The sequence below is a fragment of the Myiozetetes cayanensis genome, unplaced genomic scaffold (assembly GCF_022539395.1).
Source record: "Myiozetetes cayanensis isolate MyiCay16 unplaced genomic scaffold, myiCay2020 scf1, whole genome shotgun sequence".
Classification (NCBI taxonomy): Eukaryota; Metazoa; Chordata; class Aves; order Passeriformes; family Tyrannidae; genus Myiozetetes; species Myiozetetes cayanensis.
In genome coordinates, this window is record NW_026086604.1 from 50474742 (window position 1) to 50502658 (window position 27917).

Sequence of the window (27917 nt, forward strand, 5' to 3'; positions counted from 1 at the left end):
AGATTTTTCTTCTGAAATTAAACAGTACACTATTCCTGTTGTTGAAATAGAAAGGGACTTCTGTATGTATGGATTACGGGGTGCGGGGTGGAGGCATGGGAAGGTTATTAGGGTTTTTTTTGTTGTTACTGTGTTACTATTCACAGTCTGAATCGCAGTGTGAGCTTTTATTGTGCTGTTATTGGGATCATTTTGGTCAGGAAAGGAAATTGGGATGATTGTCAAGACTTAGCAAATTCTTTTTCAGTATGTGTTGTTCCGTTTGTATATTAATTAAGGCTCTAATAACGAACACCAGTTTTACAGCAATGTATCAAAAAGTAGAAATAACACAAATTAAATTAGAAGTTACTAATTTATAAAATTAGGACATGCCATTGATTGCTTTTATTAAGGTTAATTTAAAGGTTTATTTAAAAACTTTGTAATATTCATACTTAAACACTAGCACATACATGCTCACGTAGTCTTTTCAGTCTGTATACATTGTAAGTCTGTTCTGCTATATGCAAAAATTACTTAGTATACTTTTTATTTCTATTAGAGCAAGGACAAGATTGCATCCTACAGCAAAACTCCAAAAGTGGATAGGAGTGATGTGGGGAAGGAGATGAAAGAAAAGTCTTCCATGAAACGTAAACTTCCTTTTACTATTAGTCCATCCAGAAATGAAGATCGCAATTCAGACACAGGTAGAACCTTTTTATTTCCTTAACTAATTATTTGTTGATAAAATACGTCCTAATTTATTTAATTGTATATTATTTTTTCCCTTTAAAAAAGATACTCTAAGTATAAAAGTTGCTTGCCTGCTTGCTTGCTTCTGATTGTTGCATCTCAGTCTGATAGGCTTTCACCTTGTCATTAGCAGTGGCTAGCATGCCTCCACAGTTTATCTACGTTTTTCACTTGTTTCCTAACCTCATTCTTTTGCTTCTATTTTGATAATTCTGTCTTTTCACTGTCATCTCTAGAAGTCCATTTGTTTAAACTAGTAAACTGATTAAAAAATCTGTAATTACCTTGTTTTGAGACACAACTTGTCAGTCTTTCACAACCATTTTTTGGAGGAAGGAGAGTGGGAAAGATTGGTAGGTGTGCTGTCCTCCATATAAAAGAAAAGGTTGCTAGATTACAGAGCTGTCCAAACTGGCCATGGAGAGCCCACTTTTCTTTCAGTTTAAGTTCCTGTGATCTCTCTCTCTCTTCAGCATACCTTTTCTGCACAGACTAGTAGGTTTTCCTAGCTTAAGCTTATTCTGTTAAAACTGATTTCAAGACTTCAAAATACCATTCCTAACATGGCTCTTTCCAAATCAAGATGGAGAGATCTGGGTATATTCCAAGAGTACAGTTGTCTCTGAGTTTAGGTAATTAGTTATTTGTGTCATTGTTTAGTAATAGTTCTGTTGGTAACAAAAAAATACCCATGCCCTCTGGAAGGCCACCAGAAGGTATGTTCCCCAAATGTCTCAAAGGCTCAATAGTACAGTTTTTTGTATACGACTTATTGAACATTTGAATATTTTCATAAACAAAGCACTTTCTTTAATATGCTTGGACTTAAATGCAAGGTAGAAGTACATACCTCAGTACATGTTTAATTATTGCCCAGGACTGATTTCATGCAGAAGGTTCGGCTCCTGGATAATACATACATGCTTTTGTTACTATAAAAAGAATTTGGTGAGAAATCCAAATTTGAAATAGTCACGTTACAAAACAATGCTCTTGGCTTTAGATCTGTTTTCAGTGGTTTTACAGCATTCTAGAGTGTTACACTGTTCAAGATACCACTTGATTCTGAAAAGGCCATGTATAAATTAGAAGTATGTTCCCAGCATCTGCTTCATTAAATTTTTTGCTTGATATTAGTCCATAACTATTTTTCATAATGGAAATAAATATATGTAGATGTAATATTCAGCATTTGTCAAATGTTTTCTTTGTTAATAATCTTTTATCATCTCTCCCCACCCCATCACTTTAAATAAGTCTTTGTCACAGCATCTCGGAAGGTAACACAATTTTCTGTGTGCCTTTTGCTATAGCGTCTAGTGTCACAGTTGCCACAAACAAGATTGATTACTCTAGGCACTTAGACGAGCACATGGAGGCAGTGCTTACACTACAAAATCTTTCTGTTGCAAGTTGTAGCAGGGAGAGGAAATGAACAGTTCAAGTAGGGGCAAAAAATAGTTAATGTAACAGTAGTAATCATCAGGACTTGTTGTGTGTTTCATTTCTGCTGAGGTAAGGAGATAAGAGCAACTACCCTGTTTCCCCCGGGAGAACTTGGTGCATGAGCTTTCCAGAAACTTTTAAGCAGGAGTATTATTAGGGTGAAAAACTGTTCCTATAATGCTGATTCTGTACCTAACCGATTAGATTAGACCGGTGGGAATTAAGCATTTAGACTGTGCCAAGTTTGTTGCTGACATGGATTAGGACTGACATCAGTGATCGTGAAATGCAGCACTACTTCTGACACAAACTTGGCATTATACATGGAAAAGCTTTGATATCAGTAAACTAAACTGTTACCTCTGACTGAAGTGTTCTCCCTGATAACTATGTGCAGAGAATGACAAATGTTGAGAAGGAAGAAAGTAAGTTTTTGGAGATGAGAATGTAATCGGAAACAGAGGGGAAAAAGAAGAGGTGATGAAAAGCTTCTTATCAGCTAGTAGTGCTAAAAAATAAAAGCCCTCAGATTTCTTCTTGTAGTTTGTGACAGTCTGTATTGGTATTCTAGAAAAATGGTTAAAGGTTGTGTATGCAATTCATAACTGAAAAGACTTGGAAAAAATGTGCTACTGCTACATTCTTCCCACTCTCCATTAGTGTTTCAGGATGTATTTTTATCCTTTTCCAATAGATTGCGTTTTAATAGCCTTCCAGTATGTTTTTTTCGGAGTTCAGAATAGCAAAATTGTCTTAAGACTGTTGGTAGTTGCTCTGTATCAGATTACAAGACCTTTGAGTTTGACTTTTAGATGATTTTAAAGATATACAGTCTTTAAAAATGTGTCCGAGTAAACAAAAAGATGCCATAAAAAGTAGCTCTAGGATAAAAAATTTTAATTTATTCAATAGTTTAATTTTATAAATGGGTTGTCCCCAAGATATGTGATAGTATCAACAGCTGATTGTAGAAACTCCCTGATAACTGGATTTCATCCTGTTTAGGCATGTAAATCAGACAAATAATGGGGACACCTGATTTTGTGAACTTAGATTATTGGGTCTGTCTTGGTTCAATCTCCAGGGTCTTTCAGAAACTAAGATTTTGTGAGGTTTCACTTTTTTTTGTAAAATTTCCCCTGCAATTCACCTCTTTCTCCTTTTTCTGGTGGACCCTTTTTGTTTCAGGTCTTGTCTGAAAACGGAAAGTGATAATGATCACAGACAGCCAAACTGAATGTTAATTTTATGTGAAAATGCTTTAAAAAAAGAATTAATATCTGCTAACAGTGTACATAAAGTATATTTTACACCCAGTCAGTTTTGGCAAGACTGAAAACAGTGAGCATTTGTAGTGTCCTGTAAGAGTCTAGAACAATTATAGCCCCCTTCTTTGTCTAAACATAATTTTTTTTTCCTAAGAAACTCTGCAATAAATTAGCTTTAAATGAAGATTTAGCCTTCAGGTTACTTTCTTCAGGTATAATAATTTCATACCTACTAGGACTGAGTCCAGTTGCCTAAAAGTGGTCCTAAAGGTAGTCATGCAATGCCAGTTGAGATGGCTGCAGTAGCTGCAAAGTCTGCTGAGCTCTGAAAGATAATGTGAGTCCCAGGAGACCTGTGGCCTTCTGAAGAGGCCAAAACTGAGGGCTCTGTTACGATATCTCCATTCTTTGGTTAGAGCAACCACAAAAAACTAATACAGTATATACATATTGTAGACAAATGTATTTGCAGTATAGCTTTAACCTTTATATAAGTAAATTTTATGGTGGAGTCTTTGATTTGCAAACTTTGATTAACACTGGTGGTTTGGATGGTGGAAGGGGAAACATTTTTCTTACCTTTTAAAATAAATTCTCTGATTTGAAGTCTCCCAAACTATAATTCGATTAAAAAGCCATCAGTTATTTAGCCTACTTAAAATTAAAAGTCTGGTTAGTTTTACATAACCTTTGATGTGATTATTAGAATAAAAACAACAGGCAAGTGTTGATTTTGCAAAGGTCAGATTTGTTTTTTTAGCTACCTTATTAGTCTAAAGAGAGAAAAGTGAATTTTTCATAATAATTAAACATAACTGCAGGTCATAAAAATATTTCCATTGTGAAGGTAGTCTTGTTACATAGTTGATTATTCAGGAAGAATAACAAGTTGCAATTACACAATGTGGTAATTTGTTGATCTTTCTTGGAAATTATGTTTGCCAGATTTTCTGTTTATAGTAGGATCTTGGTTTTGTTTTCTGACCCCTTCAATTTCAGTCTTTAAAGCAGTCCAAAAGCGGCACAGTCATAATTCTTTTAGCACTTGCTTGACATCCAGGAGAGCAAAACAACTGACCTCTTTATCTTGCATGGGTAACACAATTCCTGTGCTTGTGCATCCCGTAGTTACAGAGGTTAGTGGGGCTGTTGAAGGGATTGTTTACACACTGCTTGATGGATTTGGACTTACTGTTCAGCTATAACAAGTTCCTCTAAGTGTTGTTTGGGCTTGAGGCAGAAAAGCAGAGGCAGTTTTATGTGTGTTTGTTGGTTTGGTTAAATAAATATGTCATAAACTTGATTAATTAGGTATCACAATAGTACCTTGATATCTCTACATTGTTCAGTGCATTGTGAAGTCTCTTCATCACATTTTAAGGTTTGCGTTTCCCTGAGGGTAGGAAGAAGCAGTCAGTCATGGTGTGTTTCCTCTTTAAAATAACTTCATTCAGATTGCCATAATCACACAGAGCTCAGAAACTCTGTTTCTCCGCTTCATCATCTGCGGAGTTGATCATCTTGACCAGTTATCAGCAATGAACATAATTAGACTTTTGTTGTATATCATTCAGTCTTACAACTTCCTTAGAGGCACTTATTTCAGGCAGTTCATATTTTAACTTCACATGGTCCTATTAATCCTGTTATTCCTTACAGTTTGGACTATGATGGGATTCTTGTTCATGACACCAGACTATCGTGAGCCCCAAAAAATGAATTTGGTCTTTTAACTTTATTTTCTTTATCCACTAAGGTGATTATTTTACCAAATTAAATACTCTGTTAGTTTGGCATGTTTTTAGTTTAAGAAATACATGTGTTACATTATTTAATAAATTAGTTTCCTAAAACATTTAGAAATTATTTGACTGTGAATTTGTAAATTATCCGATTTAAAAAAAAAACCAAAAATAAAATAAGGAAAAAGAAACAACAATCAAACAAACAAAAACCCCAGATACATTATTGATTGCCTCAGGATCTGTCATACATAAGTTGTCCTAAAATAATCAGCAGTGTCTTTGATGTTTCTAGTACCAAAACATTTAAGTCCTGTGAATGAATTTCATTAAGCTCTGCCACAAATAAGTACTCAAATGCTGCTAAATCACTGTTTCACATAACCTGACTGTTTTGAAATAATTTTTGAAAGTGTTAGGTGAAAATCTTATGTTGCAGAAGGAAGATTTTGGAAAGGATACTGTCTACATAGATTTGGCTGCATGTTATGGAGTTTAATTAATAAATATGATTGAACATTAAGTCACTTGAAGAGTGTCAATTTTAATTTTTTTAATAATGAAAAATTCCCTCATTTTTTTGTTTGTAACTGCTGAAGAACACCAAAAAGTGACAATAATTGGAATATAAAAGAAGATATTTTTATTCCATAGACTTTGAAAACAAAATGCTCAAAATCTAAAAAAAACCAAAAACCCACAAAAAAAACCACAACCCCCCCCCACACAAAAAAACCCCCCAAAAAAACCCCAAAAAAACCAACCAACAAAAAAAAAAAAAATACAAAAACCCCCACCAAACTAAGTAATTGACTTTAACAGTCAATTTTATGCATGAAATTCTACCTAAATTTAATTTCTTAAACTGATGTTATTCCTCTATTAAGGAAGTTATTGCTGTTCAGAATGTATAAACATCAAGTACATAGCTGTGAAAAGTTTTCTGTAACCACAAGATGAAGAATAGCTAAAAAGTTGAATTTCCTAATTGCTAAGTTGGTCTTCTCCTGTTAAGGTGCAGTGTACTGTGTGATGGTATTCTTGGAACATTGATTTGTTTATTGATATACAAAAATTTTTATTTTGTATGCCCTACTCCCTTCCTTTTGCTTCCTTCCACCCCTTTTTTCCTGTGTTGTTCTATCTTGTATACTCAGAAGCAGGTTGTATGCATGAGAAATCCTGGGAGGGGAAAGCCACAGCCTTATACAGGACATGCTCCAGTAAAAGGATTATCAGGTGCACCTGCTATAAGTCTTGTGACTTCTTTAGGTTTGTTATAAAAGTAAAAGCTAGATGATCAAAAGATTTATTTTACTTATTTTGATACATTATTTTTTCAAACTGAGTATAGCTATAAAATTGTAAGGAAAAATTCAGAATGAAAATGAATGTGATCAAGCAGATCAAGCTAGACAACCTGAAATAAGTTGTTTTCATGGAAGTACTAGATCAGTCAATAAAAGAGTATGCTGCACATTTTTCTTGGAGAGAGCACAACATGCTTGCAGTGAAAAGTTGAAAGTACAATTTTGTTATAGGTTTTTTTTTTTTATTGTCCTATAATGTACTTTTATCAAGAGGTCAAGAGTATTGATATTGAATTGATTTTTTAGATATTCAGGACCTTGAGATGTATGTAGTTTAAAAAATATCTCATGGGTTGCTTCTGTAAAAGAGATCTTTTTTCCTTTTTAAAAAGGATGGATAAATGTATAGAGGTTTCTTGGATACTTACATAGCTTTCCATTCTTTAAATAGTCTTGCTTGCGATTGTTTAGCCTGTAAAATCATGTATTTCTTATGTGGAATTCAAGATAAGAACTACTGATGTGCCTTCCTCTTCCTCAAGAGCACTGCATTACTAGAGCTTGTGTCTGTAATAAAGCCTAGAAGATGGGATCTAGAGAAGGCTAGGAAGTCAGAAAATGAGTTGAGAGGAAATGAGTGAGACAAGTAAGAATGCAGAAGTGGAGAAAATGAAATGGTAACTAGGAACCTCAAAGGGACTTAAGCTTCTGATTTGTAATTTTTATCTTTCTGCAGAAGATCAGTGAAGTTTTCCTCAGTGGAGTCCTCTTCAGATTTTCTCCTTTGCAGATGACAGGGTTTCTTGGTTTTGGTGGGGATTTTTTTGGGTTTGTGTCTGATTTGTTTATTCAGATGTGTAATTTTAGCTCCTGGTTTAAAACTTGGACATGAAACATTAAACAACTTCCGTAAATATTGATAAAAGGAAAGAAGTTATGTACGTAAAATAGCTGTAAGTTTTTGAAGGACTTGAATTTTGTAGAAGAAATTGCTTTAAGATGAAATAACAAGATGAGTTTGAGAGAAACAATCTTTTGACTAATTATTTAGCAAATATCAGTATTAAGAAGTCTTTTCATAATTTTAACATGGTATTTTAAGAGAGAAATAGACTGTAGTATCAGATCTGTATTCAAGATTGAAAACTGACCAGCTGATCTTACAGAATGTTTTAAGTGCCTGACTTTAATCTCTGAAAATGAAAGTTGTGGCATATACAGGCCTTCCTGCTGTAAAACAGATTTTTCGTTTTAGAATTTTTTGAGAATCCTGCTTACAGCTTTAAGTGCTTTAACTCAGTAGCTTGTTATCCTAATATGATTAGAACAGGTAACCACCACTAGCACAAAGGCAGTAAACTGGAGGTGTAATTTCTGGTTTTCATCACATGCCACCAATCACCAGTTTACATACCTGAAAAGGATTGTTTTATTTTTAGAAGAATGTTTTGATGGAACTAACGTTTGAGTTTTTAAATGTTCCTATTTCCAGAGAAAGAAGGTCCGGAGAAAAAGAAAATGAAGAAGGATGCTGGAAATAAGAAATCAGCACCAGTTAGCATTCTTTTTGGTTATCCTCTGTCAGAACGCAAACAGATGGCACTTCTCATGCAGATGACAGCAAGAGACAACAGTCCAGGTGACCTTACAGAGTTAACAGTTTTCTTCCTTCTGCCTGTTTAATTCTGCCCCAGTCAGAATATTCTGATCCCTGATGGTTTTCTCAGCAGTCCTTGGTTTTTCGTCATTTTTTAAAATATCCATCCTTCTGTTAAACTCTGTTTTGCATGGATGAGTAATTTGATGAAAAATTCTTGACCTTCTTTATTTATGTGCAAAGCTTTGCATTACAATAGCTGTAAAAATTGAAAATCTCTTTTCTTTCTTTGATTATTTTTGCCTCTCAGACACTGTTCCGTATGGATTGTTCCCTTTTTTCTGTCATTGAAACCTGCATAGTTAGATTTTGCAAAATGCCCCATTTCACATTGAAGATAGGCATTGTGTTGATACACAGAAAATGTCAAATATGTCCTTTATTTAAACATAATTATTTACAGATTATTGTTGTCTTTGAATGAAAATGTTAACACTCTTTCTAATTCACCTCATTTTAATTAACCTGCAGTGACCTTTTAAAACTTCCTTTGTAGATTCCACCTTAAATCATTCCTTACAGACAACACCAACACAAAAGAAAACTCCAACCTCTTCTTCAAGACAAAAAGACAAGGTTAACAAGAGAAATGAACGAGGGGAAACTCCTCTACATATGGCAGCAATTCGAGGGGATGTTAAACAGGTCAAGGAGCTAATCAGATTAGGTGCAAATGTGAATGTAAAGGATTTTGCAGGTAAGTTGATACACGTTCTCTTAACTGTATCAATTAAAAGGAATGCTGAAGTTGTTAACAGAGGTTTCCTTTCAGTTCACGTTACATGCAAATGAAAAAATATAGCTTCATAGAAATCCTCAAATCATGCTTTTTATTTCCAGTGGCAGTGGTAGTCCTGGGATTCTACAGTACATAATGTATTATTAGAACAGTGTATTAATTCCTGAAGGTTTCATTTGTGTCCAGGGCCTTTGCATGGTTAGGCATTTACAGAAATAAGTGTGCACAGTTGCTGAACTTTCTAGAATTATACTGGGCAAAGTCAGATAGTGGGACTGTAGGCTGTGTGAGGAGATGCAAAGTTTAGTAGTGGTGAAAGTGGTAGCACTGTGATGTACATTTGTCTTCTCACTGGGACAGCTAGTGTGCACCAAAGCAGATGAAAATTTGCGCTTGTCATCTAGTCCTGCTAGAGTAAGGATAGTTCTGATATGTTTTTTATATTTACTGTGATTACAGCACAGATTCATGAACGTGAAGTTAAGTTGAACATATACAATATTTTTAGGTTTATGGGTTGGAATGGTTATAGTGAGAGTTGCGTTCTCAGTGGGAATGGCTGAGATGAGCTGAGGTAGCAGGCCCATGTGGGAGAAACTAAGAACCATATGGCACAATTAGTTGTCAGCTCAAACTTGACACAAGAGAAGATATTAATGAGATGAACTTTATTTTAGGTAAGAAACAGTTTAGTAATTTCTTGGTTTACAGAGGGTAGCTGAATTTGTATTTGAAGGTAAGGCTGCCCAGGACTGGCATGTAGAGGAAGAAAGGAAGCAGAAGTAGAACATGGCAGGATCTTCAGAGAAGTTAAGAGGAGAGATGAGAAGAACTTTTTGACAAAAACAATTTTAAAAAAAGAGGGGGAGGCTCAGGGGAAGACAGGCCCATAGAAATCACAGGGAGAACAGAAATATTTCAAGAGATGGTGTGGTGGGTTAACCTTGGCTGGCTGCCAGACACCCACGCGGCTGCTCTCCTACTTCCTTCTCCTCAACAGGGCAGGCAGAGAAAATAATGTGGAAAAAATCCCATGTGAGTCGAGTTAAAGACCATTTAAATAAGCAAAGCAAAAGCTGTGTGCAAGCAAAAGAAAAAGGAATTCATTCGCTGTTTTCCACCAGCAGTCAAATGTTCAGTCACTTCCCGAAAGCAAGACCTCAGCAGGTGTATTGGTTACTTGGAAAAACGAACACCGTTACCTACAAACATCCCTCCTTCCTTCTCCTTTTGCTGAGCTTTTATTGCTAACCATGACACCCTGTGGTATGGAATATACCTTTGGGGCAGTTAGGATCAGCTGTCCTGGCTATGTCCCCGCCCAGCCACTTGTGCAGGCAGAGGGAGAGAGAAAACCATGACTCTTTACAAGCACTGTTCAGCAGTGGCCAAAACACTGGTGTGCTGTGGCTGCTGTTTCAGCCCCAAATGCAATGCTCAGCACTGTATGGGCTGCTCTGAGGGAAGTTAACTTCGTGGCTTCATTCTAGCCTGACCTAGTACAGGTAGTTAATTTTAAAGGCAGGTGAAAGAAGGAGGACAGTGACTGAGAGCTAGTTGTAAGAATCAGTTGGGAACAAGTCATTCGAGACTTCATTCAAAACCCTGGAGGAGGTGTTTGGGATCAAATGAGATACTTTTCCATTGGTAATCCAAAGTGAGAAGCAGAGGTGGCTGAGCTTCAAAATCCTGCAGAGAGGAAGAAGTCAAGAAGAGGGGGAGGATTGAAGCAGTGAGTCATGAGTGGAGAAAAGTAGGAATTTAGGATGCAGTGAAGTTTAGAGAATTAAGAGTTTTTTAGCTAAGAATTTGGCAGAACTAGAGGAGCAGAAAATGAATTAGTAATGGAGGAAGTAACCCTGCTCGTGGGATATCTGCCAGAATGATACTGCTGTGTGAGAACAAGAGTAAAGGAAACAGATGTTGAGAGCAAGCCAGGACTAGAGTTGGCAGGCTGGACATTGTGATAGGATGGAAAGGCAAAGCAGTAAAACATGGAGAAGAATGAAATGCGGAGAGAATTACCAAGGGAAAAAAGACAGGGATCAAAGGGCTGAGAGCCAGATGAAGGTCATCATGGTGGGTGAGTGCAAAAAGGGAAAATGAGAAGAAAGCGTCAAGAAGGAGGTGGTAGCCAGGCAGTGTTCGAAGTGAATGACCCACTTGATGATTAGAGAGGAAATTTAGTATATGAAGATCAGAAAGAGTCTTTTGCTGTAGAATAACTTAGAAATTTTTCTTCTTTTTTTTTTCTTTTTTTTTTTTAGTTTTTTTTTCTTATTTATTTAAATGAGTGGCAGCTGGGAAGTTGAGTGAAAGATGAAGGTGAGAAATCACATTACTGAGGGATTAGATAAATTAAGAGTTTCTTGTACCTCCTCTTCATGGATGTACAAGATCACTACTGATTAGACACAGAGTTAACATGAGTGAACTCTTCCAGACTTGCACTGGTTATGTTGGAAAAAATGTTGAACGCCTCCTCAGAACTGGGCTTTGAGAAGGCATCAACAGCAGACTAGTTCAGGTTAGCTGTGAAGTGGAAGTCATCAAGTTTGGGAGAGGAAATGTAATCTTTCCAATAGTGGGGTTTTCAAACACTTTCCATACAGAATAATGTTATTTATATATACACCTAACACTGTTCAAATGTTCTATAGTCAAAGAAATTCTAACATGTTTAGTCTAGGTATTATGTTCCAGATTTCATCTTTTACTGTTTGATTAGTGATTTCAGTGTTCAATTTAATCACAGAAAAATCTGGAATTTGGCACGAGGTTTAAAGTTGATAAAGCATGTGTTGTTCATCAGATGGACAGGACAGCATTACTCACATTGTGAGTGTATTTTGAAATGTTTAGAGGCAATAGAGATGTATAGCACAGGTGAAAAAACCCAAACTTAAATCTTGGACCTTTCAGTCTTAAGCTTACCATACTCTTCTCTACAGGTTGGACACCACTGCATGAAGCTTGTAATGTTGGTTACTACGATGTTGCCAAAGTCCTGATAGCAGCGGGAGCCGACGTGAACACACAGGGCTTGGATGATGATACTCCCCTTCATGATTCTGCTAGCAGTGGGCATAGAAATGTGAGTTCTGTGTGGTAAATACCTGGTTTGAAATGCTCAGTCTTTACAACAAATTCTACTGTCCTCATTGCAGTCATATGGTTTGGTAATTCTGCTTCTGGTGTTTTGGGAGTGTTTTAAAGTTGTTCGGTCTTTGTTTCGTCTTGCTTTTCATTCGGTTTCTATTGTCAGATATTTTCTACCAGTATCTGTTTTCTTAAATATTTAAAAGTTTCACCTTTACTTTCTTAAAGACTTTTTTTGAGAGACTTCTACTGTATAGAGTTCTCAAAATAAAAATGTCTCCAAACAGTATACTGTGGATTTGTATGTAATATATATATATATATATAAATATTTAAAGGTATATATCCAATATTTCTTTTAATATGTTGTTTATAGCATTGAAATAGAGAATTGATGTGAATATAGTCTTAGTATTTTTTAAAAATTTACCAGTGAGCATGTAAAGAAGATAAATGAAGCACTGTAGATAATTTACATTAATTAATAAATTTGCTCTTGATTTCTGAAAATAAGATGCAGGAATTACTCTATTCCCCTTTATATGTCTTCTATCTCATTACCATGTGTGTGATCTGTTGTATAAAGCAAAAAGTAGAAAACATCCTTAAATCAAGTACACCTTCCAAAAAAGGTGTTCCATTTTAAAGGTTTTTCTGGAAAAGCTAGAGGAATTAGTAATGATAATCTGATTGTGTGGTTTGTTGGGTTTTTTTAATTAACTGTTTAGTAACTGCTTCTTATAAGCTGGTCTTCAGATCAACTTGCATGAAGTTGTAGCAAAGTTTTGGAGAACAGGACCTCTTTGCTTATTTGGTCTCAGTATAGGTATCTGTGACTGTCTCACTCACTGTGTCAGAGTAATTCTGAAGTTTCCTGTTAAGATGTCACTATCTGGTGAATTTCCACATTCTTAGCATGTAGGACTGGATACTGTGCTGAAAATGGAGTGGCCTTGCTATCATTGTAACAGTAACAATTTCTTGGCCTTCATGATAGAGAAATTGATGATTTTGATGTATGGTATGCAGCTGGGGTTGGAGGTAGTTCGTTCCTCTAGTGGTATACTTGGATCTCTCTCAGGTATTTTTGGAAATGCCTTGGAAACCAATAGTACTGCTGCTGTAAAACTTGTCTGCTATGAAATTTGGAGCAAGAAGGTGAATCAAGTCCAGAGGAAATGAGAACTTGGTAGGTGAGGAACCAGATAAATTGTGTGAAGAAATGCTAGAACACCAAGAACAAAAGGCCACTGTTATTTTCCTTTATACTGATGCTGTGTCAGTGTAACAGAAGTCTTCCACTTTACTTCTTTTAATGAGCAGACTGTGTATACCTGGGCTTTGCATTCTAGTTGCTGAAGCCGTGCTTTCCAGTCTCAGTTTCATAGGTAGGAGTTAGGATTATGTATCATGTTACCCACATTTTGTGTACAACGGAAGATTTTTATGCTGGTCAAGTAACACGTGGAAAACCTAAAAGTTAATTTGTTTAATGCTGCAGATTGTGAAACTGTTGCTTCGGCATGGTGGAAATCCATTTCAAGCCAATAAACATGGAGAGAGACCTGTTGATGTGGCTGAAACTGAAGAGTTGGAAATGCTGTTGAAAAGGGAGGTGCCCATCTCTGATGATGAGGACAGTTGCTCAGGTAAAAGTAGCTATTTAACTGCACACTGCAAGGGTATCATTTCACCTGAAGTTATGTGGGTTTAATCTTTTGCATAGTGTTAGCTATTAAGACTTGCTGCAGATCGCAGTTGCTATTGCTGAGGTTGTTTTCCACTTTTATTTTTAGAGGTAGTTTTTCATCTTTCAGTTGAATTATCTGAAATGTTTAACTTAGTCACACTTCGTGAAGAAAAGTCCCTGCCAGTAGGGGAACCACTGGTTTGTGAAGATAACCAGATAGGTAACTTGCTTACCTGGAGGAAGTAATTCTTGGCCCCTCCTGTATTTTTATGCAGATTAAGGAGTATGTAACACCTCTTATGGCACAAAAAGAACTGCTGTGTCCTCAGAAGCAAAAGATTCTTGACCATGAGTAACTTGCTTGAGTGCTAGGCAGGAACTTTCCGTTTTGCTTTCACAGAACCTTCAGGATTTCAGATTTTCTAGGTAAAAGAAATGAGGTGCATTTCTGCAAAACTGGCTGAATGTTGAGGCCCAGAGAGTGATGATCAGTGGCACAAAGTTTAGTTGAAGGCCAGTAACTGCTCATGTACCTCAGGGGTCAATATTGGGTCCAGTCCTGTTTAACATCTTTGTTGATGTTTGGGGTAGAATGTACCATCAGGAAGTTTCCTGATGAAACAAAACTGGGGAGGAGTGGCTGATGTACCAGAGGGTTGTGCTGCCATCCATAGGAACCTCAGCGTGCTGGAGAAATGGGATGATGGGAATCTGATGTAGTACAACCAGAGGAAATGTGAAGTCCAGCACCTGGAGAGGAGCAGCCTCTGGGCACCAGTGCAGGCTGGGATCTGACCAGCTGAGGAAGCAGCTTTGCAGAAAAGGCCCTGGGGGTCCCGGTGGACACTGAGTTTATGGTGAACTAGTGATGTGCCCTTGCTGCAAAGAAGGTCATGGTACCCTGGGCTGCATTAGGAGTGGTGCCAGCAGGTTGAGGGAGGTGATCCTTCCCCTCTGCTCAGCACTGGTGAGGCCACAGCTGGAGTGCTGGGTCCAGTTGTTATGAGAGAGACATTGGACATACTGAAGAGAGTCCAGTGGAGAGCCAGGAGGATGATGAAAAGACTGGACCATCTTTCCTATAAGAAAAGCTTGAAAGAGCAGGGACCGTTCAGACTGAAGAAGAAAAGACTTAGGGGGATCTTAGTGATGAGTACAAGTACCTGAGGGGAGGATGCAAAGAGGGCAGTGCCAGGCTCTTTTCAGTGGTGCCCAGTGACAGGACCAGAGGCAATGGGCATGACTTGAAATACAGGAGGTTCCCTCTGAACATCAGAAAACACTTTTTTACTGTGAGGAACTGGCACAGGTTGCCCAGGGAGGCTGTGGAGTCTCTGTTCTTAGAGAAATTCAGAAGCCTCCTGGACATGGTTCTGGGCAACTGGCTCTGGGTGTCCCTGCTTGAGAGACAGGGCTTGAATGAGATGATGTCCAGAGGTCCCTTTCAGCTACAACCATTCTGTGATCTGTGAAAAGTACATGAGGAAGAGCATCATGTCATGTGATTGTAAAAGTTGGTTTCTCTTTCCTGGACAAATAAATAAAACCCAACCAAACAATTAAATTAAAAGAAGAAAAAAAACAAAACAAAAAACAAACCCCTAGGAATGTTTTGTTTTCAAAGTTTCATTATACTTCAGAAAAAAAAGTCATAATGCCCTTTGTTTTAATGTGGTGTTAACTCTTTTGGCATTAGAGGAATAACCTGAAATACAGTGCATGGTCTTTTGGTTTTAAAGGGCATTTGTGGCATTGGTCCACAGAATCTACGTCAGCTTAGTGAAATTATTAATCTTAAGAAAAATATTTTTACATGTGTATAATACAAACTTGCTACTATTTAGCAATTAATTACTCAACAGTCTGTCTGTGCAGGGTATTGCTTAGTTTCCAGAGGCTGGTTGCCAAGGAGAGTGGAATGTTCTCTGCAGTTCCTCAAGGATGCAGAGTTAGAGAATGGGTGATCCATCTCCTGTGCTTCCATTGTGTTACCTTTGGTCATTAAGTTCTCTGATGTGTTTGGAACGAGGAAAGTTTGTTAAGAGCAAAGCAAATAGGGACATGGAAGAGAGAAGCAGCAACTGCCTTGTAGGAGAAGGGTGAAGGACAAGCTGCAAAGAGTGGATAGAGTTAAGGCAGGAAGTTGATGACGTGAACATATGGATAAGGGGGGAATGTATAAAAAGCTATTAGCACAGAGCTAATAATATGTTCTGAGTGATGCAGATAGTACAGAAGATAATAGGGACTTCTGGGATCTCTTTTCTTGATACAGTGTGGTTGAATGCAAAGTACTTGAGAAGCCTGCTGGCAAGATATAAGTCTTAAACATGGTCTGCTGGCAGTTGTTTTACAGAGGGTCCTGCTGAAAATGAAGGAGGATCTTGCAGCAGAACATTTTTATTTTCCTCATTAAAATTTCTAATGTATCAAAACTGCTGCATTGCTTTCCTTATGCTATAATTTCAAATTCTTCTGTTACTTTTTATTCAGTATGTCAAATCTCTAGTCCCTGGTATTGAATATTACAATACTCAGTTCTTTTTAAAAAGCAAACTGATAGATTCAGCTGAAGAGGCTTGGCTTGGAACATTATTTGGAGGGAACAATACACCCAGAAATACTTCTAAAGGTTTTTTGAGTTCTAGATTTTCATATGAACAGGTTTTGATAACGCTCCATCTGTTTCCTAAAGCCTAATTTTAGGAGCAGTTAAGAGTCTTAATGTTTTGGACTTTAAAGCCCAAGACATGCTTGTTCAAGTGCATAGCAGAGACCAGTTGCATGAATTACAGTATAGTCTGCTTTAGACTGTCCGTATCAGGTGAACAAAGATTCATGAGGGAATTTTTTTACACGAGCAGGTGTTTGTCTTACAAGAATAAAAGCTCATCTGCTGTTGAAACATGACTAAATAGTTCATGTGGAGGAATGCAGTTTGGTTGTTACAGAGCATAAGAGTTGATGAATTCCTAGAGGAATGAGTCGTCATAGTAAGATGTCCTTGAGAAAGAGTCTATGCAGGACTGTATAATGATAATAAATAATATTATAAATGTAATAATAAGTAAATATAATAAACCTCACAATAGGTGAAGTTTCCAAAATTTAAAGTGTACTGCTTTTACTAGATTGGGATATAAATGCTAGTTAGTATTTTTACATGCCTGAGTGAGAGCTGTAAAACTTTGGTTGACCTTTTGTTTTCTCTTAAAAAGCTTCATTCTAGTGCAGAGGTTTATTGTGTGTTTTAAGTAGGTTTGTTCCTTTCTTCATTTATGTAGAAGTATGCCTACTGAACTGAACTATTTTGTTCTGAAGTGTGAAGGGTGTTCCATCAGTGTTCAACTGATTTTTGGTTTTCTTACCACAGATTCTGAAGAGGCTCCATCTGTAAATCCTTCCAGTGTAGATGGGAATGTTGATTCAGAAGCAGAAAAGGACCCTGTTGCCAACAACAGCAAACAAGTGGTCCCTAGTAAGGCACCACTTCCATCTGCTCTTGATGAGTATGAGTTTAAAGATGATGATGAAGATGAAATGAAAAAAATGATAGATGACAAACATGTTCTTAGAAAAGACCTACGGAAAGAGGATGAGACTGAGGCTGAAAAGACCAACTTATTTGTGAAACAAGAAAAAGTTGTGTTCTCAAAATCATTTAAAAGCAAAAAGCAGAAATCATCAAGAGTGCTGTATTCCAGTTCTGAAAGTTCAGATGAAGAAATACTTCAGGACAAGAAAATAGTCTCTCCTTGCTCTGTTTCAGAGACATCAAACTCTGATGTCAGAGTGAAGAAAGAATATGTAGTTACAAACGAACATAAGCAAAAAGGCAAGGTTAAAAGGAAAGTAAAAAATCAGAGCAAAAATAAAGAGAATCAAGAAGTAAAGCAAGAAAAAGAAAATGCTAGAGTAACAAATATAGCTCCTTCTGGGTTAGATTCTTTAGATAAAGCTAGAGAGGAAGAAACCTTTAAGAAGTCTTTCACTTCAAAAGAAGATTCTTCTTTACATCTATTTCATATCACTGCTGGAAAATCTCCGAAGCATCCCTGTGGATTAAGTGAAAAGCAGTCGACACCACTAAAGCAAGAAAACACCAAAACTTGCTTATCACCAGGAGGTTCTGAAATTACGTTGCAATCTGAATTAGTTCGGTATGATCACAACACTGATTCTGATTATTTAGTAGAAAGCTCTAGTGGCAAATCCAGCAAGCACAAAGAAAAAAGCAAGCATCATCAAAAAGATTTTCACTTGGAATTTGGTGAAAAATCTAGTCCTAAAATTAAAGAGGAAGATAATAGCTCAGCATTTGAGAATTCAGAGTATACTTTGAGAAAGATTGACAAGGAGGGTAAAACACTTAAAAAGCATAAATTGAAGCACAAAGAAAGAGAAAAGGAAAAGCACAAAAAGGAACAGGATGGGGAGAAGGAAAAACATAAACATAAAGATAATGTTAAAGACGTTCAAAGAAGTATTGAGTTTGACCGAGAATTTTGGAAAGAGAACTTTTTCAAAAGTGATGAAAATGAAGAAACATTGTTAAATACAGAACATGAATCTCTTTCTTCAGACAGAAAATCAAAGCTAGAAAAGGCTATGGCAAAAGAAGATAAGTTAGTTAAGGAGAAACAGTTCCAGAAAGAAAGAAATACTAAAGAGGAGAGAGAGAAAAACAAAAAGGAAAATGAGAAGTTTCTCAAGGATGGAAAGATAAAAGATACAAAAGAAGAGAAAGAAGTTATACTTGCAGATAAAGAACTGGAATTGTTCTGTTTTGGTGTTAAAGATGAGGCAGGCAGCATGCATTTAATAGAAAGAGAAACAGATACTGAGAAGCAGGAAAAAAATTTAAAGGAAAATAAAGAAAAGGCTGAGAAGCGAACCTCAGCCAAGGAAAAAGACGTTGAAAAGATAGAAAGAAAACATGGAGAAAAAGAGAAAAAGCTAAAACATGAATACAAGATGGAGAAAGAAAAGGCAGAAGTAAATGAAAGTACAGAGAAAGTAAAGGAGAAGCCCAGTTTTCAGCAAGCAGAAAGATGCCATAAGGAAAATGAGAAAATAAAAAGCATGAGTACTCTTAAAAAACTTGAAGACAAAGAAAAAAATAAAGAAAAAACTGATAAGAAGCATGACAAAGAAAAGACTGATAAAGACAGACACTGGGCTGAAAGCAAAGAAAAACACTGTACTGAAAGAAAAGTCAAGCAGTCTGAAAAAGAATCTGAATATACTAAATTAGAAAAAAACAGAACTAAAGAAAAGGAATTTGAAAAGAAAGACAAATCCAAAGACAAGGAGATCTCATCATCAGCAAGCTCGAAACATTTGCAAGAGGAAAGGAGATGCAGTATTACAGAAAGTAATAAAACAGTGCATGACAAACTGTCATCTTTGAAAGAAAAACCAAAAGATGATTTGTTGAAAACTCCAGATGGTAGAGAGAAAGATAAAAAAGATAAAGACATAGACCGATACAAAGAGAGAGACAAGCATAAAGATAAACTGCATCAAAGTAGTTTACTTAAACTGAGACTTGAACATGAGAAACTTAAACCTAAACCAGCTCCTGCACCAAAGGATGCTCGACCTAAAGAAAAAAGATTAGTCAACGATGATTTAATGCAAACTAGTTTTGAAAGAATGCTCAGCCTTAAAGATCTGGAAATAGAGCAGTGGCATAGAAAACATAAAGAAAAAATAAAACAGAAAGAGAAGGAACGGTTAAGAAACCGCACTTGTTCAGAACTTAACAAAATGAAGGAAAAACCAAAACACTCGTTAGCTGAAGTAAAAAGCAAAGAACTGATTCGTTCAAAAAGTTCAGAGTTGCCAGATGTTTGTATGAAGGAAAAACAGCTAAAAGATGCTACAAGTAGTAGATCCCAATCAGTAGATACCAGAAGTGTCAGTGTTATAAAACCTTCATTGGCTTTAGATAATTTAAATAGATCCCCCAAATCAGAAAGTGAAAAGATGGGTCTGAGCTCCAGGTCAGTGTCTGTCTTGTCTGTTGCAAGCTCTGAGGATTCTTGCCATACCACAGTAACTACTCCAAGGCCTGTAATCGAATATGATTCAGACTTCACGCTAGAAGGTTCTGATTCCCAGATGTCTTTTTCACAATCACCGTTTTTGGCAAGTGCCAAATCACCAGCTCTGCTTGAGAAAGAGACCGATGGTCTTGCTGAGCTGCCAGATCGCATTAAGCCGCCTTTCTCAAGCAGGCTTCCACCAATGTACATTAGATCAGCATCTGTTGAAGATGCTAAATTGGTTTTAAATGAGTGTAGACCTGTTATAGAGGTTCGAAGATGCAGCATGCCTGCTGCTGTTTCTGAACACAGCAAGCAGCCTCGAATGTCAGAAGAAAACCAGAACACTCTGCCATCAGTCCAGACTTGCGCTAGCACTTCTCCTAAACCAGAACTACCGTGTGGCATGCTCGAAAGAGATTTTCAAAGCAGTATCACTGTTCTGCAGTCAAACTTCACATCATCTCCAAATGGAGCTGTTAGCAACAAGCAGGTAACAACAGGTACAAGTACCATTAAGAATACTGCTCAGATGAGCCCTTCAGAAGAGTCTAACATGCATTTAGAACCGTGTAGTCAGAGTGGTGGGGCTCAGCAAACCAAACCATGGGATGTGCCTTTTGACAGACTTAATTCATTAAACAATGAGTTTAACAGCTCAGGTTGTGGTGTGTCAGAGCAAGATACTACCAGTGTTACAGCAATGCATAATGCTGAAAGCAGGACGTTGAAAGAGCAACAGGTATCTGAATTTTTGCCTCAGCATGCTGAAATTAAGGGAAGTTCGAGTTGTCAAGAATCTGCATCATTTTTGCCTTCACAGTCACCTTGTTCTTTACCTATTCAACCACTTGCAGTTGTGTCTAAACACATTTTACCGGGCCTTAGCAGTCAAGATTCATCATTTGTACAACAAAATCTAGTTCAAACTACAACTTCTGCTCTGGATACAGATGCTCCTAGTACCAGAGAGCTGGAAAATGCTTTCTTTCCTTCAAACATTAAGAAGACTGACACACCCACTGCTCTGTATTCTGAGAGCTCTGTGAAGGATGTTTCACAGAGCTGTGAAAGGGTGAATGATTTACCGGTGGTACCGTTAGAGAAAGATATTCCTGAAAGTGATAGCAGTTCACAATTCAATGTGAATTCATATGCATTCAGTAAAGTTGTTTGTAAGAACCCTCTGAGTGAAGTGGATAGTAACACAGCAGATACTTCAGATATTAGAAATGAAAAAGACCAGCAAGAAAAGTTGGTCTCCACACATGTTGTTGATAGTAAAGCCAATGTTGATCTCTGTGAACTAAGTTCAGGAATGTCAAAGGGAATTACGAATGAATCAGCTAATAAAAACCCCTGTGCTGCAGACAGAGAAAACGTGTTGGCAGATGATCCACCACAGTACTCCTCTTTATCTAATTTGGAAAACAGTTCACAGCATATTACACAGGAAGAGGTGCTTAAATACAGCCAAATAGTTAAAGTAGAAGAAGAAATTACTGACGATCAGAAGGTGGAACAGCAAGAAGTACCTCAAAGAATCACAAGGAACAGAGCAAATTTGCTTGCTAACCAGGGCAGGCAGAATCCTCTTGGCTGCACACAAACATCAGAAAAAGAGTCTGAATCATCGGCATCTATGAAAGCAAGGATTAGATTAACTGAAGAGGACGATGCTCAGGTACATCATCCACGTAAAAGAAAAGTGTCACGTGTGCCTCAGCCTGTGCAAGCAAACCCTTCTTTACTGCAGGCCAAGGAGAAAACCCAACAGTCTCTGGCAGCTATTGTTGATTCTTTGAAACTTGAAGAGATTCAACCATACAGTTCTGACAGAGCAAACCCCTATTTTGAATATTTGCACATAAGGAAGAAAATAGAAGAGAGGCGTAAATTACTGTGCAGTGTTATTCCTCAGGCACCTCAATATTATGATGAATATGTGACCTTCAATGGCTCATACCTATTGGATGGAAATCCCTTGAGCAAGATATGCATCCCAACTGTAAGTAACATGGTTTTTAAAAATACACTACGGTGAAAGGCATATTTCAGTTTTATTTTTGTAACTTTCATGTTCTTCCTAACTTGCTTTGGAACATTCTGCTGAAAATAGTAAGTTGACACGTCAAATTAATATTGACTAATAAGGTATATTTAAAAGCCCTATATAGTGAAAATATCAACAGTGGTTTCACAGTCATTATAAGACAGCCATGGATGACACCTGTAAAAGGCACAAAGACAAATACTATATTTTGAAGTATGTACTAATATAAAGCCTGTCCTTTCAAAAGTGAAGTCAGATATTGAGAGCATCTCTGAATTTCTGCTGTCAATAATTTGGTTAAAACTAATTATTCAAAGCTGTTTCATTTGGAGCTGTGTCACTTGGTCTGCGAGTGAACCAGGGTGTATAGTAAGCTTTGCCACAATGTACCAGGCTGTCAGCCTTCCCACATCTACAAATCTTTCTCAGTAGCTGTTGCAGCTTCTATAACATCTTTATCACTGGAGGCAGAGATTCTATTTTTTTTTTTATAGCAGCTGCTAGTCAAGTACATACTGTTTCCAAGCTACAGCTTGCTGCTTTGGCATCACACTTCAGTGCTTAATTTGGGATAAGCGGAAAGTAGAGAAGCATGGCATATATTTTTCCCTGGCCCATTTTCCACCTGAGCGATAGAATTCATTTCCCTGTCATAAATGGCAGTGCGTGTAGACACTATAGGGAGGGAAGAGTTATTGATTTTATATTAAAGCACTGCCTTGTACTTCCTTCCTGTCTCTCTTGCTGTGTGTAATAGGGACTCTGCAGTTAGTGAAAATAAATTTAGGTGGTGGAGTGCAAATTCTTGGGTAACAGGTTCAGAAAATAGAGATGGATGTGTGCTCCCCATTCTCAGTGGTTTGTTTTGTATATGCTTTGATGGTCCTGTTAATCTTCTACAGTTGTAGAGAGAACAGGTGCAGCTTTTTATTCCAGGCTGTTAAAAGGAAAAAGGAAGAAAAAAAATTCTTAGAAGTCAAAATAAAATATGAGGAAATTGATGTTTATTTTCATTAGGATTAAAGTGTAAGAAAACAGCAGGAGTTTTAATCTAAAGTAGAACATATTCTAAGCATTCAGGTTTGAAAAATCAACTGCAATGCAACTATATGCTTTGTTTACTTATTGTCACGTGTGTAAATGTACAATTTTGATAAAATTTCTCATGTTTCTTTCCAGAAAAAGGTACTGTTTACAAAATTATTAGAAGTTCAGATTTCTCTGCAGAGCTTGCTTGTGTATACAGTTTAATAATTTTATTTTGTCACCATTGAAAATCACAGTCATCATATTTCCTATTACAAATGTCATAAAAAAGAGTATTGCTAAACCAGAGATCATTTCATGCTCAGAAATGTGTGTTTGTTTATTTTACACATTGTCCAGCAGTGTGAAAATAAGGGCTATGCCTAGTCTCTCTACAATGGCAAAATATTAATAACATATACGTGGTGTTGTGCCTATAATGCATAATTTAATAAGCAACTCTAAAATCACCTTTTTGTTGAGTTTGTTTTACAGTTTTTCCTTTGATTCTTTAATTCTCCGTTAACTAAACTTTTGCCTCATCAATTTGCGTAGGGTATGATAAAGTAGATACTCCAGTGTTTTAGATACCCCTGTGTGGAGGTCTGTGAGAAAATAATATATTTAGCTCTGACACTCTGAGACTTAGAATAGTTTCTGTAACATACTGTTCTCTGCTTTGGAATTTTAATGATGCATTGTAGTTTATCTGATGAACTTCAAACATCCTGTAGGTGGGAACCAGGAGATGGTATGCTAAAATTTGGTTTCCTCAGCCTTGTTTAGATATTGTAATTTATAACCCATATCACTTTAGGCTGTGTAAGGGTATTCACATATGGATGTGGCTTCCCTGTCACCAATGCAAATAGAAAACGTAAGAGAAGAGACATCAGGTCAGTTCAAATTAGAAGGAAACAAACCTGAATCTTGTAACAGATGAAAATTTAAATTGTACTTGGCTAGGTTGCCTTTCAGATTGCTCCATTGGTATGTTCTGCAGGGTTCAGTCATACCTGCACTGTCTCCTGAGAGGAAGGAGGTCCCAGGATAATTCATTGCCAGTCTTCGATGGCTATCTAGCAGATATGTTTCTAGTAAAAATCCAGTCTTTCTGGCATTGCTGTAGAAACTTCAGTGGTAAAAGCTAATTTTAGGGGTGTTAGCAAAAACTTGTTTCCTAAATGTATTAAATACAGCATTAGAGCAGGCCAGTTATTTGGATGACATAGATGAGAGGAGGTTTGTAGTGGGCACGAGTGAGTTTATAGAGTGAAGAGTTGGTGTTCTTGTTGTAGTTGGTTTGAAGGATGCAAGGCATGCAAGAAACATTGTTAATTGATTTTCATGTGAGGTGAGGTGAGAGTATGTCTTGAATCCTAGCTGTTGGAAATCAAATCTGTTCCTATGGCTACCTCCTAGTGAAGGAGAGAAGAGGCAAAAGGCCAGTTCTGTCTGGCTTTTATAGGTTGGTTTGTCAGACTGGGAGCAGAGAATGATCTGAAGCAGTTTCCCTCTCTTCTGTATGGAGCCTGGGCCCTTAAGAAAATAGTTTGATAATGTTGGTTATACTAAAAACTGAGGGCATCTTCTCTTTGTGTAGTTCAGTTTCATGCTCTGTTCTTTGAAGTCCATCTAGAAGGTCCAAGAGGCTCCTCTGGCTGTTCTTGCCTTGAAAACTTTAACTTGGACTTCCTGGTCTCAAGCCAATTTCCCTTGTTCGAATCCCAAACCTTGTGCTGGTTCACAAGTTGGGATTTCCAGCAGGTGGTGTGAGACTGCCCAGATCCGGGTTTTGGGCTCTAAGGATCCAAGGCTCACTCTTTCCGAGTTTCCAAGAAGAGAGGAAAAATTGGATCATTCCATAAATGACTGTAACCAATTCAGTCCTGTATTTAGCTGTAGGTTTTGGCAAACAGTCTTGGGCTGGGCTGGAGTGAAGCGTTTGAAGTTTATGGATATATCCAGCAGCAGTAGTGATCCCAGGGATCATGGAGACCTGCTGCTGCTGCACAGGTCTGAACATAATCTGTGTTCAGGGCTGAACAAAATCTGCTGTGGCTCTGCAGAAACAGAGTTCTCCTACACATTTAAATAAAAGTCCACACAAGTTTGTTGTCTGGATGATCAGGTCCTTTCCAGGTGTTTTTTACAGTATTGATTCTTTATTTCTGCTGCAAAATAAAAGTCTGTAAATTTAAGGGAATAACATTTGAAATGTAGTGATAGGACAAGGGTGAATGGATTCAAACTGAAAGAGGTCAGGTTTAGATTAGATACTAGGAGAAAATACTTCATTGTGAGAGTGGTGAGGCAGTGGAACAGGTTGCCTAGAGAAGCTGGGGATGCCCCATCCCTGGAAGTGTCAACACCAGGTTGGATGGGGCTCTGAGCAACCTGGTCTAGTGGAAGGTGTCCCTGCTGTGGCAGGGGCATTGGAATTAGATGATCTTTAAGGTCCCTTCCAGCCCAGGTCTTTCTGTGATTCTGATTCTGTGAAGTTGTTCAGCTGTCATGGATGCTAACCATGCTGATACCCATTATGATTGAGACAGATCATTCCAGTTTGTGGTTTGTTGGTGTATTTTTGGTTTGGGTTGTTGGTTGGTTTTTGGTGGTTTTTTTTTTTTTATTTATTTGTTTGTGGTTTTTTGTTGGTGGTGGTGGTTTGGGTTTTTTTGTGTGTATTTGTTTTTAATACTGATAACTTACAAAAAATGGTATATGCCATAAATGTTACTGGTTTGAAAGCCAAACCATTTTCATTGAGAGAAGTGTATCCTGCACAGTAGTTTGAAATGTGAAGGAGTTGAATGTCATAACAAAGAATAACAAAGGAATGAACAGCAATTACTTATTCAATATTTTAGTTGATTCCAAAGACATTGGCTAACTTCCGGGAGCCGGGGGAGTGTCCTGAAATACTTTTCCAGTATAATAATAATGGCATCATTTTTGGTAGATAAATCACTTTGTTACTGGAGTGTATAAGTGTAAGACTGATACTGGTAATGCAGTGTGTCTGTATTTCCATAATGGATTTATTACTTCTTGAGAGTTGCAAGATCTGTGTTATTGCAGAGAGTTATTTATGTTTGTGTGTTTGTGTAATGTACAAGGTAGAGTATAATACCTGTGGGTATGTATTTCAGCTGTGGTGCCAGAGTGTCAGTGGTAGCAAATAGGGATGTCGTTTGTGCAGTATAAAATGCTGCTGCCACTGTAGGGATATGTTAGTGGGTTATATTTTTTTAGCAGTACTTTTCTTTTTTTTCCTTTGCTCTTGCATTTTGCTAGGCATTTTTTTTATCTTCTCAAAATGAACAGCTGTGCTTTAAAGAGTCTTTGGAACTGAAAGCAAGTTGTATTTTTACTATATTCTGCTGTATAACCCTTTTAAAAACCAGCTATGGAATGCTGACAGTGACTGCTTAAAAGTATTAAACAGCTTGAAATGCTATTTCACTTAGGTTTATTAATTTTTATGGTAAAGAATCTGTAAAACCTTTTTTTGCAAATACATCAAAGTCATGTAATTAGTGGAAAGTAAAAAACTCATGTTTTCCCTAAAAATACCTTGCTTGGTGGTTTGATGGGGTTTTTTTGTTTTTTTTGTTTTTTTGGTTTTTTTTAATAGGTCATATAGGCAATGCTAAAACATGTTAAATACACATTCACTCTACTATTTATAAATTTTTTTCCACAGATTACACCACCTCCATCACTGTCAGAGCCACTTAAGGAACTATTTAAACAACAGGAGGTCGTAAGGATGAAACTGCGTTTACAGCACAGTATTGAAAGGGTAAGACTAATTTTTTTATTTCCCAAATTCAAGCTTTGTTTTTTTTTTAATTTTCAGTGAACAGGCTACATTTTTGTCAATTTAACAATGTTTTGGAAGTAATCTACTTTCTATCCAAATTTATGAATGGGAGAAACTTGTAAGGGGGGGAGAGGGAATTGTTTGGACAACTGTTAGCAGAAGAGTCAAGTTGGTAAGAGAGCAGCTTTTTGCTGTCAGTTGCTCTAAGTTCTGGCCCAGATTTATCCCAGAGGCAGTGGGAAGAAAGCTTTGGTCTGTAGTTTTGAAAGCTAATGATGATTGTAGACTTCAGAATTAAATTGATGGAGTTAAAAGAATTTAAGATACAGTAAAATCTGTATTGAGAGAAGACACATGTGGCTCTAACAAGAAAACAGTTTTTTCAATATTCTGCTGGCAGAAACTGCCTAAAATTGTATTAGAACTACGTCTGTAGGCATCATAGAATTTGAACACAGAAACAGAGAAAACACTCCTGGTTTAGGAGTATTCATTATTTTTATGCTGCCCAAACCTTTTCCTTGGCAACCTAGCTTTAGGCGTCAGTATTGTGAGCCAGATTGCTTGTGGACACAGGCAGGATCCCTTTCTGATACAGCATGTATCTTAATTATTTCCACACAGTTAGACAAGCAGCTGCCTCATCAAAACCCGATGTGATAGTTTTTCAATTGATGATTTCAGTGTGGCTTAACAAAACAGTTGAGGGAAAGGTTTTACTTCGTTTTAGTATTTCAGTGTAAAGCTAGGTATAAAATACGAAGCACAAAGATTGTAAACTTGGTTCAAGTTCTGACTGAGGAAATTAGTTGTACCCAAAAGCGGTGTGGGCAGCAGGTTGAGGGAGGTGATTCTCGCCCTCTACTCTGCCCTTGTGAGACGCCACCTGGAGTACTGCATCCAACTGTGGAGTCCTCAGCACAGGAAGGACTTTCACCTGTTGGAGCAGGTACAGAAGATAATCAGAGGGATGGAGCACCTCTCCTATGAGGAAAGGATGAGAGAGTTGGGGTCGTTCAGCTTGGAGAAGAGAAGGCTCCAGGGAGACCTTACAGCAGCCTTCCAGTACTTAAAGGGAGCTTATATAAAAGAGGAAGAGTGACTTTCAACACAGGCAGATAGCGATAGGACAAGGGGATATGGTTTTAAACTAAAGGAGAAGAGATTTCGGTTAGATGCTAGGAAGAAATTTTTTAATGTGAGGGTGGTGAGGCACTGGAACAGGTTGCCCAAGAGAATTTGGGGATGCTCCATCCCTGGAAGTGTTCAAGGCCAG

At 37.3% G+C, this 27917-nt stretch overlaps 1 protein-coding gene across 1 annotated transcript in view; it reads left to right on the plus strand.

The window, feature by feature from the left end:
• Positions 1-27917, plus strand: part of ANKRD12 (ankyrin repeat domain 12) — a 58122-nt gene that overhangs the window by 25246 nt on the left and 4959 nt on the right. The window contains exons 3-9 of the mRNA XM_050315696.1: positions 545-692; positions 7997-8143; positions 8658-8858; positions 11852-11994; positions 13501-13648; positions 17063-21744; positions 26522-26620. Coding sequence (XP_050171653.1) covers positions 545-692; positions 7997-8143; positions 8658-8858; positions 11852-11994; positions 13501-13648; positions 17063-21744; positions 26522-26620 — 5568 coding nt within the window. The remainder of the gene's footprint in view (positions 1-544; positions 693-7996; positions 8144-8657; positions 8859-11851; positions 11995-13500; positions 13649-17062; positions 21745-26521; positions 26621-27917) is intronic.